General features: G+C 47.7%; 4 protein-coding genes and 1 non-coding gene across 5 annotated transcripts; all 5 read right to left on the bottom strand.

Annotated features, from left to right (window-relative positions):
* Positions 1 to 641: 641 nt before the first annotated feature.
* F9C07_5269 (uncharacterized protein) lies at positions 642 to 1,171 on the bottom strand (the record flags this gene model as incomplete). Its single annotated transcript, XM_071511330.1, has 1 exon — positions 642 to 1,171. Exon 1 carries the CDS (start codon positions 987 to 989, stop codon positions 642 to 644), a length of 348 nt encoding a protein of 115 aa, XP_071366823.1. The 5' UTR covers positions 990 to 1,171.
* A 1,650-nt stretch (positions 1,172 to 2,821) lies between these two features.
* On the bottom strand, positions 2,822 to 2,905 carry F9C07_t74. Its single transcript has one exon. It is a non-coding gene; the product is annotated as a tRNA-Lys (tRNA).
* A 285-nt stretch (positions 2,906 to 3,190) lies between these two features.
* Positions 3,191 to 4,413, bottom strand: F9C07_2280513 (cell wall serine-threonine-rich galactomanno protein Mp1). Its single transcript, XM_041287342.2, has one exon. The coding sequence runs from the start codon at positions 4,226 to 4,228 to the stop codon at positions 3,407 to 3,409; it is 822 nt and encodes a 273-aa protein (XP_041149889.1). The 5' UTR covers positions 4,229 to 4,413; the 3' UTR covers positions 3,191 to 3,406.
* Positions 4,414 to 8,444: 4,031 nt separating this feature from the next.
* On the bottom strand, positions 8,445 to 8,822 carry F9C07_5267 (guanyl-specific ribonuclease T1; the record flags this gene model as incomplete). The annotated part of the gene is made up of 1 exon (XM_041295018.2): positions 8,445 to 8,822. A coding segment is annotated over one exon (378 nt), but the record flags the coding sequence as incomplete, so codon positions are not given.
* Positions 8,823 to 9,576: 754 nt separating this feature from the next.
* On the bottom strand, positions 9,577 to 11,128 carry F9C07_2200595 (uncharacterized protein; the record flags this gene model as incomplete). The annotated part of the gene is made up of 9 exons (XM_071509490.1): positions 9,577 to 9,969; positions 10,024 to 10,087; positions 10,136 to 10,186; positions 10,240 to 10,339; positions 10,398 to 10,478; positions 10,528 to 10,549; positions 10,597 to 10,778; positions 10,831 to 10,916; positions 10,989 to 11,128. 9 exons carry the CDS (start codon positions 11,126 to 11,128, stop codon positions 9,577 to 9,579), a joined length of 1,119 nt encoding a protein of 372 aa, XP_071366822.1.
* Positions 11,129 to 11,344: the final 216 nt, after the last annotated feature.

Genomic DNA, 11,344 nt, shown 5'->3' with positions numbered 1-11,344 from the left:
ACGTAAACGGGCCGGACACCTCTGCTCCGGTTCGATCTCCGTGTGAGATACTAGGGCTTTGAACAACAAAACCATTGCATTTTCATAAAAGGATAAAATCTGACTGATAAGGGGATTAGGACATCTAACTCTAGTATGTCTTCGGAGATGGCAATAAGAACACTGTGGTGGCGCTCTGCATAAACCTCAAGGAGGTTCTCGATATAATTGAATTCTACGCGCATTTTGATCTCCACTAAGCGACCTCCTTCAACAGTTCAGAAGTTGCGGGCTTCCATATTTGAATCTCTTTTCACCAACAATCTTCGATAAAACTCTAGGGCTGGTACTAATAGGTTCCATCTAAACGTATATTATACTAGCTGTAGATCGTTTGAAGGGAACGAAAGTCATATTTATATTTATTTACTCGATGTACATCAAAGGCAGCCTATTAAAAGCTAGATTAAGAATTTCAAAAAAAAAAAAAAAAAAAAAAAAAAAAAAAAAATCGTATTGGTCTATAGAAACAACAGAGAGAAAAACAAGCCCTACTTTCAGAAAGGATATCATACTTATGTTATCGTGAAGGAAGAGTGATATACTTCCGCCCAGAGATCACAGTCTATAGTGGACTTAAGAATACTATCAACTAGAGTATATTATGTATATTTCCTCGCGCGATGACGGAGATTATTCATAACGAAAATGTCGCCTTCATCTGGGTCTTCGTGAAGCTGAATATATACTCTCTTTCTTGGGGCAGTATAGTACCACTTGCTTTTTGAGTCATCAAAGGAAACAGATATTGAACCACGTTTCCATTCAAGACTGGAGTATGGATGAGATTGGCCTTCAATGCTAAGTTGTTCGGTGCCAGTCCGCAACTCTTCGAGTGTCGACTCAGCATCCTGTCTTCTCGTTGAGCTGCGGGTCATAACCGAGTACTTGTCTTTGTCTTCCTTGCTTTTCTTCATTTCACCGATGCTTTCATCACCCCCTTCGCCCATTGAGACATAATCGTCGTCTTCTTCATCGACTCTGCTCTATCTGGACCGACCCAATCTAGAGCATTCATGGTATTGATAGCCTCGCCGCCCTCGTAAGCCTTTTTGACGAGGTACAAGAAACGTTCCGTTAATGTGACTGGGCCCCGATACTGGGTCGGATCATCCACCATCTCCTTAGGCATAGAATATCTGGAGGTCTAAGCGTTTCAATCAGCGCCAGGACGTGAATGCCCAGAATATCGTAGCATCCGTCTCATTGGTCGGTAACGGCGGGAACGTTTGTGGTCAAAGGAGTCCAGGGACACCCCCGTGTCGCAAATGAGAGAGATTTTTTAACTCGATTTCAACACTCAACGACTCACTTAAGACCACTAATAGAGGAGATTCAAGAGCCCGCCGAACCACCTATCATCATCTTAAAACATCTTGACGATCACCTTCTAAATCTCTCGGTCAAAAAAGCTCTTAATCGAGAAGAACTGAAATATGTTGCCAGATGTATACTGGACGCATTAACTGTAATCCATAAAGAAGGATACGTGCATACAGGTAAGTTGTTTCGAATTCTCATCGGACATTCCACTGATAACTTTGGCCTTCAGATGTGAAGCTTGACAATGTCTTTGTCAATTACCAGGATGGCGACAACAGGTTCTTCTCAAGTCCAGCTCGGCGACCTTGGTGGCTGCGATACAGCCGACAGTGAGTTTGCTGGGAGCGGTACACCCTGTTGGAGCAGCTATGTGGTCGAGCCCTGAAGTAATCATGGAAACGCCATGGAACACAGCAACAGATATTTGGTCGTTTGGGGCCGTGGTAAGTCCGGCAGATATTCAATTCAAGGAACTGGCCTAACACTTTGTTGCAGCTGATTAGCCTGATATATTGGGGGGGCTTTAATCTTTCCGGCCACGTGCGATTCCTTATGACCACGAATAATTCAATCTAGAAGTGCTGGAGCAACAGTTCCGCTATTTTGGCCCCTTCCCAGCGAAGTAAGGGGAAATTGCAAGCCTAGAAACTGGCATGCAATTCTGCTCCTGATGCATGAGATTCCTCAATCACAAACAACTCCGTTTTCCCGAACAACAGAAGGTGAAGTGTCCCTGAAAGACAAAGAATTCATTTCAGGGATGATGAAGCTAGATTGGAGGGATAGGCCGACAGCACAACAGCTTTTGGAAAGTAAATGGTTTGAATATTGATTGATTTCCCCCGGAGTTAACCCCTTACATGGTTGTTAGCGTCAAGTCCGTCCTATCAATCCTAGTTTGATAAGTATTGGCTCCATTGTAGCGCAGAAACAACGAGAGCAGAAATACCATTTGCGGTTGTTAGGCCCATCACAAGAAGAGAACTCTTTATTGAGCCGATATCTGGTTTGTCGCATCACAAAAAGTCCTCAGAAGGCTTCGATCGCGACCGAGTAGGTGTGAAGTATGGGAGTGGGCTTTAAAGGTCCCATAGTATTCTACAGGATAATTTCTCCGTGAATCTAATAGGTCCGCTTTCATGCTTGTCATCTCTCGCTGGTTGTTTCGTATGGGGAAGGTGATTAACGGAAACTAGAGTGATAGGGATATATATATCTACGTGGTTGATATGCAGGAATATTAGCAGTCCAAGACCTACAACACAAACGTCAGTGTCAAAATAAATTTGAATGAATAAAATATAAAAATGAACAAGAAAACACTTGAGCCTCCAAAAATAGTACGTATTGACCATATACATCGTAGTTGATCGAACATGAACACGAAAAAATCAGGCAGTTAGCTGCGGAAATCACCCAGAGCCGCAAAGTACGTGAGATATCAAAAAACAAAAAGACAAGCCGAACGCGGGGGTCGAACCCGCAACCTTGAGATACCGTGAAGACTAAGAGTCTCACGCTCTACCGATTGAGCTAGCCCGGCTGGTGTTGAAATACGGCTGCTACTTTTGGCATTATATCCCAAACCTACATAAAAGGTTCGTCTACCGCCTCTCCAGGTTATTTGTCCAGAACCATACATTTAAATTTCTTGTTTAAAAACAAGCCGCGGGTTATCTATTCCTACGCTAAACCCGCGCCGGGTCTGGTTTCGGGTGCATCCGAGGAGGGTTCCTCTGTCTCCCTTTTCCTTTTTTTTTTTTTTTTTTTTTCTTTTTTTTTTTTTCTCAGTCCTTCTATCAAGTTGAGATATTACAAGAAAAAGCTATCAATTGGCAAATATAATCCATTACTAGACTATAGCAAATTTCAAACGCGGTATATACAGGCAGTGCCCGTTACATTAATTCGGTAAGACAGAATAAAATATACAGAACAAGCCCATTGTGTTCCTAATCGTTCCAATCGGTCATGGCGCTTGTCTTCGTCACCATCGTCAAAGGTCGTAGCAGGACGATGGGATCATCCCATGGAGGTTCATCGCTTAGACAGCGACGGCAATGGCGGCCATGGCGACGGCACCAAGGGAGTAGCCGATGGTGGCCTTGTTGGCAGCACCGGTGGCCAAGGGAGGAGAGGTGGCGGAGGCAGAGCCGGAGCCAGTGGGGGTGCTGGAGCCGGAGGGGGCAGCAGAGGAGCTGGCAGCACCGGAGGAGGTGGGGATCACGGAGCTGGAGGTGGCGGAGGCAGAACCGGTAGTAGAGGCGCTGCCGGTCTCAGAAGCGCTGCCGGTGGCAGTGGCGCTCGCGGAGGAGCCAGCGCTGGAAGAGGGGGCGGAGTCGGAAACGTCCTTGTACGCATCGACACCCTTCTGGATAGCGGTGCTGATACCAGCGGAGAGGCTCTGGGCAATCTCCTTGAGAGACTCAGGGACCTTGGAGGTGATGGCAGAGGCGAGACCATCGGCAGCGGACTTCTGCTGGTTCAGGGAGTCCTTGACCTTGCCGCCAGCGCCAGCCTCGACGAACTTGTCCTTCTTGGCGATAATGTCATCGATAGCCTGCTCGACCTTCTTGGTCAAAGCCTGGACGGGCTCAGGCAGAGCAAGAGCATCGGTGGTGCTGATATCATCACCGCTCTTGATGGCATCAGTGCCCTTGGTGATGGTCGAGATCAAGTCAGCGGAGGCGGACTCAACCTTGGAGGGGTCACCACCGTTGTAAGCCTTGATGGCGGAGTCGAGAGCATCGGTCTTGTCGCTGATGCCAGAGATGATGTCGGTGGGGGAGGAACCAGCACGCTCAACGAGGGGGGTGGCCAGGGCGGTGCCGGCGAGACCCAGGGTGAAGATAGCGGAGAATCTCATCTTGACGGGAAAGACTGGTAAGTTGAATTAAGATTAAGGTGATCTATGTATAATTGGGAAGACCAAACGAGTGCCCGAGTGCAGAGAAGCTAAGAACGTTGCCAAAAGAATGGAGAGCTCTGATCTGTTCTTTCTCCCATCGAGGCGCTTCCAGCAGTCTCTATATATACACGACGGACCGCAATGAAGCTCACATGCGTGGGCAGGTCCGGCCTCGGCCAGAATGGATCAGGAGAATGGAGCCCGTGGGTTATTCTTAGCAGGATCGGGTTTAGGTTGCAGAGGCCCATCATTTGCCCCATGGGATTGGTCTGGGGGTGTATGAAGCTACCAGGATGAGTTTAATTATGTCGTAGGGATCGTCGCCGTGAGTGCTGGTCTGGACTTCTCTGACTGGTGCCGCTGAGATTTGGGGCGGCTTGGATCGTCGTCGTTCTACAAACATTGCATGTCATTGTGACATTCCTTAGGGCTCCGAAGCAAGGAGGGGCTACAACGTGACGGTCACCCTCCAGCAAAAGCTTGGGGATGTTAGGGCATGTTTCTCACGACCAACCTCAACGGGGGTTGTACAAGCATAAGCATGCACCCGACCAAAAACCATGAGTAATTGTTTCTCTGTAATCCAATCAATTAGGATTCAATGGCGGGGACGCCATGGCATTAGCGTTGTAACATTGGGGTCAGAACTCCGGGCCGCCCCCAGATTCTCATTTGTTCTCTTCTCTCAGGTCTGGGGGAGATTGACCTAAACGGCACTTGGCCCGAATCTGAGTCCCTGCTTAGACCCTCATGGAGTGAGACATTGCACCATTGAATCCCAGATTACCCCGCACAGTTGGCTCAATTTACAGGCGAGCCATGTTGTTTCTCTCATTCGGGCTTCCGGCGTGCGGATCCAAAGGCTGAATTCTTGGCATCATCTCGTCCCCAAACGGGGTCCTCCGTTAGTCTCGCGCAGAAAAATTCCCACTTTTGGGCACGGATGTGGCAAGAACTCTTCCGACTCTCCGCTGATTGGTAATAGCGGCAAGTCACTCTAACAGCGCATCCCAGAAAATCTCCTGGGAAGCGAAATTGCCTTTGTGCATCTGTTCCGTTCATTGCGATTTTTTTTCCAGCCACTTACTCGCTGGAATCGCTCCTCGTCCATGAGCGTTCAGCTGTCTGCCTCGGTTTTAGCACGCGGGATCCTTTGCTTAACGCTCGTGCCTTTTGTTGGAACCTTGGCTCCCATTCTTGCATCCAAATTACATGAGATTTGCTTAGTGGATATGGATTGAAATCCATGGCGTCTCCTTCTTGCTCAATCGCGTTAGATGGCGACATGCGCCAATTCTGTCCCTGGCATATCCTTGCAGCTCCTTCCTGAGTCCTAGTTTGTAGTCGTTACTCTCAACTTTGAGGTCATATCCGCCGGACCCATACACGAGGCGATCCCCCCGTGTGGAACCTATTATTGCCGAATACTTTGGCAATTCCCCCCGGCTGAAACTGACCTGAATTCGAGTTTATGATTTTTTTATGAATGGAAGATTCCGGAAATAACAGGAGTGGGTTTTTGTTCGAAAATATCCGAATATAGCGGCATTTTGGTCCAATAAACGCCCCGCTTGGCTTTTAGGGAGTTGGCGGCAAGAGGCGACAATCCCAACTCCTTGTCGTGATGTTATTAGCCGGAGGTTACATCGTCCTAGTATGTAAGTACTTTGTGCTCTGATCCCATGCATCAATGACTCTCGTCGATCCTAGACTCGTAAACTTGGAGCCCGAAGCTACTGTAGCGCGAAATCGGTGGCGATTCATTTAGGGGTCCGGACTACGGAAGGCCTGGAGCTCTGCCTGAACTTGTGTTTTTTGATCTAGAGCAATCGGATGGCAAGCACGTTGCAGGATTTTCCCTAGCGCCATATTCTTGACTAATATGGAAAGCATTGCGATCGCTTAAGGACTCGGATGAGACATGAAAACTGTCAAAGATACCTACAATATATGACTAGTGCCGTTCCCTGGTCATAATATTGACGTGCGACGCTCGGTGAACCAGATCTGTCCCATTCGAGGAAAATCCAACGATCCCAATTTTAGATTATCTATGCTTTGTCGCAACCGAAGATTGACTTTGTGGCCGTACTTTATTTGACGCCAGTACGAAATGATGATTTTCGCGTGATTCTGCTGACATACGCTGTCTTTGAATATGGGAAGTCGCCGAGGTCTTATCCATAGCCCCGTGTCTTTGACTCGCGCAATCCATAGCACTGGTTGTACCATGCAACTGTACTGGAATCGCACAAATACCTAACAACCTTTTCACTGGTTTAGACCCGGCTTCAATTCTAATTGTCCTGCTTTTCCAGGCACGCTTTAGAGTTTACCCTGACCGTTTCACGACATGGCCGACTACGGACCAAACAAACCTAGTGCTACACTCATCGAGCCCTGAAAATCGGAGTCGACCGCTATAACTTCGGAGAACATGAAACTAGCCCTATGCCCATCGTGCGAGGATGATCAGCGATGTCGATCTTATCAGGCTCGTTAACCGTGGAGCCATGATCGTCGCTGCCATTGCCGGTTAGATACTGATAAAGCCGATCATTGTCACACCATTAGAAGAACGAATGAAGTATCCTATCACCCTGTCTGGATTCATGGAAATACTACGGTGGGAAAAATGAGTTTTTTGGTAAAGGATCCTGAGGAGTTGTCTTTGGTTTCATAACTATAATAGCATCTCGGTGATTTTAGGCCATGCCTCGGAGCGTCGGTCCAAACTTTGATTGATTTCAAATATAGTTGTGCTACCATGGATTACAACTCCTGAGTAACTGCAATTCAGGATTTCGACTGATACACGGAACGATGTACATGTATGAGTGCATGCTTTCGCCGTAGAGCCTTTCTTCGACGAAGGTATCACAACCTTGACTAAACAACCAGCCCTCTCACCTTCGTGGTTGTTTTCTTTGTGTCTTGTCATTGAGTCTCTTCTGCTTTCCCGTCAATTGGCGAGGTAATAGCCTGGATGAATTGCAACTCAACTTTAGTCCAGATGCATCCTGTGCCTTTCCGATCACACCAAGGTCTAAAGGTTGTGAACATGTTACCGACAATTTCCCGTTGCTCTTTTCGAAACCCATGGAGACTTCTTTCATATCTCTTCGTTCCGGATAGAATTTACTTCTTTCCCCTTGGTTCTATGAGACGAATAAACACAACCTCAGCTTGACCAGCGCGACTTGAATCAAAGCGTCGAAAAAGAAGCTGGGAATCCTCGAATCTGATGAAACCAACCGCCCCTATAAATCCTTATCAAACATCTGCATGCTCTATGCCTCTCCCTGGTTACCACAGTCTCCTTAAAACCAGGCATTCATGTTTTTTTTTATCACCGCTACTGAGCTAAGTCAGAGGATAATCTCAGAGATTCCACGTCACCTGAAAAAGCTAATTCCACCGGCAATATCTACTTTATCCTCAAATCCATATGACCGCCTCTGCAAGCTACATCCGATGTATAACCCACCGGCCCAACGAGTCGCACAGTAGTATCGCCCTCAATTAGTTGATTAACGATATAACCTCGATATCTAATGATTGTTACCCGGTCAAGAAAGGTTTCGAGATATCGTAACAGGCACCTTTACACACACAGATTTGGATTGATGCTCCCCAACATAACCCCCATCGCAGTAGCTCACTCTCTACCCATGGCCATGACTCGAAAGGGAGCGTGTGCCGCGCCGGTACACTGCTGATTTGACCAATTTCGCATAGATTTATTTTATCATTGAATATATATTTAGATTTCTCCTCGCGTGGTGGTGCCTTGCTGTAGTAGATATCAGTATTCTACATCCCTGATATCCTTGCAATACTTTTATTCTCTCTTGATGTTAGTTTAGCGATAGAATACTGTGATTAGAGTTGTATAGATATGGTTTAATCTAAGGACTAGTATGCGTATCATATCTATAAGATCTTAAAATCCACTAACAGGTTAAATCGGCATCGAACGCATATAACGATATGAATGCTTCTGAACATACAAACTCAATTGAGCTCAAAGACCTGTATTTAGCTTTATCTTGACCAGCAATACTACATAAACCGAAGAATACATTTCTCAACCTACTGAAATATATATATCCATTCCGGGTCAAAATGTAGCTGTACAGTTCGTCACAATATATATACCTCACTCATATCGAATCTAAGTACACTCAACAAAGTTGTTACCACTAGCACCAGTGTGAGTAATCACACCAGCCAACTGATTGTTCTCGTTGAACACCACACGGTCCGCACCGGGAGAACCGCCGCTGTAAACATCTCCGGAGCTCAGAATCGGCCACTCATAGTAAGGAGACGACACAGAGAAGTCGAAGCCCTCGTAGTTGTTGTACTTGTGCGGGTAGCTGTTGCTGCCGACGGTCTCGCCGTCCTCGTGCAACTGGTAACCGGCAGCCTGGGCGGTGGAAACGTCGGAGGAGGAGTAGCAGTTGCTGCCGCAGGTGTAGTCGCAGGCGCGCTCGACCAGAGAGGGGAGGGCGAGGGCGGTGGGGAGGAGGAGAGTGGTGAGGGTTAGGAGCTTTGGTTTTTGGTTAGATTCTTGTATGACAGTATGGGATATGTGGGATATGGGGATGATGGGTGGAAAGTGGAGTCCGAGATGGGGTATTGGGTTGGGGGTGGACGATCGTACCTTGCTGTACATCATCTTGATCAACGGGTGCGATCTGCGCGCGGTTCCGAGGTTTGGTTTTGGGTTTTTGGCTGGAAGGATCAATGGCAATTGACTTTGCTGATGATTCTTTTCTTCTTCTGCTCCGGGGATTATAATGAGTTTAAATAATGTTCAGATCAAGCTATTCACGTTGTCTCTACGCTCGGCATTGCCGCATTCCGGCATCTGTCCGGTTGAGATAGTAACTATTGATATGCGGTGTTACATTTCGGAGGTGCCCGTGAAGAATGTCGATAAGCAGATTGGTAGAAAGCCATGCAAGGCCGGCTGATCTTTCTGGAGGGAAGGCGTTGTTTCGAATTGATTGAGTCTGATTGGACTGAATTGTATTGGGAGTGCAGATCCCTTCGCTTGGTCTGAGGATTTCTTTGATTCTTATTTGCGGTGAGGGTTATCGCGCTCAGCTGACCGTGGCCAATGAGAAGCGGACAGGGGGTGCACGGTGTCTGTTGGAGAGATTATATATGTGAAGAACTAATTAGCCTGTTTAATATCGAATAAAATAGTGCAGAATCCATTGTCAGATGCTATGATCGTCGCCCCCATGACTGGCTGTCGACATGACACAAAATGCCCCTGGATTCATCTCTCCACTAAACTACTCTGTAGCTTTCGGACTCTCCGTCGGAATCCGCAAAACGGCCCGGCCCTCTATCGCAAACCGTTCTAATCGCTCAATCACCGTGTTCACTTCCATTAATTCAAAAACCTGATAGTGCGTAGACACCCGCCCGGCCGCTGCCATTCTCAGAAGATCCTGCATCTCCTCTTCCGTCCCCACACAACTCCCAACGACGTGAATCCCGCGATTCACACAGTCCAACGGCGAGATAGGCATGCGGTAGTCTTGCGAGGGGAGACCAACGCAGACAAGCGTACCGAGGGGGCGAAGGAGTCGGAGGGCTTGATTGTATGCGGATGCAAGACCGACGACTACCACGACGGCGTGTGCGCCCGCGCCATCGGTTAGATTTTGGACTTCTTTCTCCACCTGTCTGAGGGTCAGTTTTACACACGTGGTTCACGAAGCGATAGATCCACTGACATCGTTGCGGAAATCGACAAATGCCGCCGCGCCGGACTTCATGCAAATGTCTTGCTTTGTTGCGCTGGCTCGGTTAGCACTTATGGAGCTGTGTTCGCTTGGAATTGTTTACCTGTCTACTGCGATGATATTGTACCCCATTTCCTTTCCGATTTGGATTCCTCTGTGAAGGGTGAGTGGGTGTTGTCGGACTCTGCAAGCCATTCAGATTCTTACAAATGTCCTAATCCACCACCGGCGCCCATAATTACGACCCAGTCGCCCTTTTGGCAGAACTTGTGCAGTTTATTCAGGGCGCCGTACATGGTCAGTCCAGCTGTGTCGTCAGTATCGCTGATTCCAAATTCACAGTGCAAGAGAAAGAGGATACGTACCGCATAACAAAGGTGCAACAGCCTCTGGCTCCAGTTCCTCGGCAATAATAGATACAAAATCGGCCGGGGAGACGATATATTCTGTCGCTGTTAGCAGCTCACCCGAACCCAGAACTTAAGGATGACATACGCTGGAACGTTCCAGGGACATTCTACCCAGATCAGCGAGAGACTATTTACAATGAGGGAGAAAACTGACCCGACCGGAATTACTCTGATTCGGACAATTCGGATAATTGACCTTACACGTTGGACACTTCATGCAGGTGCTGTACAGCCATCTGGTACTTGTTAGGCCATTTTTAAGTAGTTGCGATATAGGGGAATGGTACTTCACGCCCACACGCTTCCCCATCATGTCCTCGGTCGTATCCGGACCAACTGCATGTCGTCAATATGTCGCCCCTGAGCTGAAGGTTTAAACAGAACTTACCCTGGACTACTCTCCCGATCCCCTCGTGGCCGGGGACATTCGTGCTCATGGGTAACTCCCCATTAATATTGTGTAAATCCGAATGACTATCCGCCTATTAGTGTCTGCACCCAGTTCGCAACCCACCCAAAGTCAAGTTGCGTAGCTAAAATAAGTACCAGAAACCAGTGCATTCCAACTTGATGAGTACCTCCCCTGCCTTCGGCTCAGGGACGGGGATATCATGGCGGAGGTCGAGTTTCGCGCCGGGACGGGGGCGCTCAATCGTAGCTGCTGTTTGGTACTTCGGGATGGACATCTTGAAATATATTCCGTATATCAGGTACAAATCACAATCTTTGTAGAAAGTAAATGAAACAAATTGTGTGGCTCGGGCAGGCGTTCTTATGATCAACCAGATTCCGTAAATCCGAACCCACATCTCCATCTCCGCAAATGTGGGGGAATCGAGTTACCGGTTTCGATACCCGAGTCGGCTACTGATGGAGTTGGACTTCCGTTGCTTGATCACTGA

This window comes from Aspergillus flavus, chromosome 7 (assembly GCF_009017415.1).
Source record: "Aspergillus flavus chromosome 7, complete sequence".
Classification (NCBI taxonomy): domain Eukaryota; kingdom Fungi; phylum Ascomycota; class Eurotiomycetes; order Eurotiales; family Aspergillaceae; genus Aspergillus; species Aspergillus flavus.
Note: the sequence above shows the minus strand (reverse complement) of the source record. Positions and strands in the feature narration are given on the sequence as shown.

What these genes read in the sequence shown, in the direction of transcription:
- F9C07_2280513 (XM_041287342.2), bottom strand. Translation starts at nt 4,228, where the DNA reads ATGAGATTCTCCGCTATCTTCACCCTGGGTCTCGCCGGCACCGCCCTG.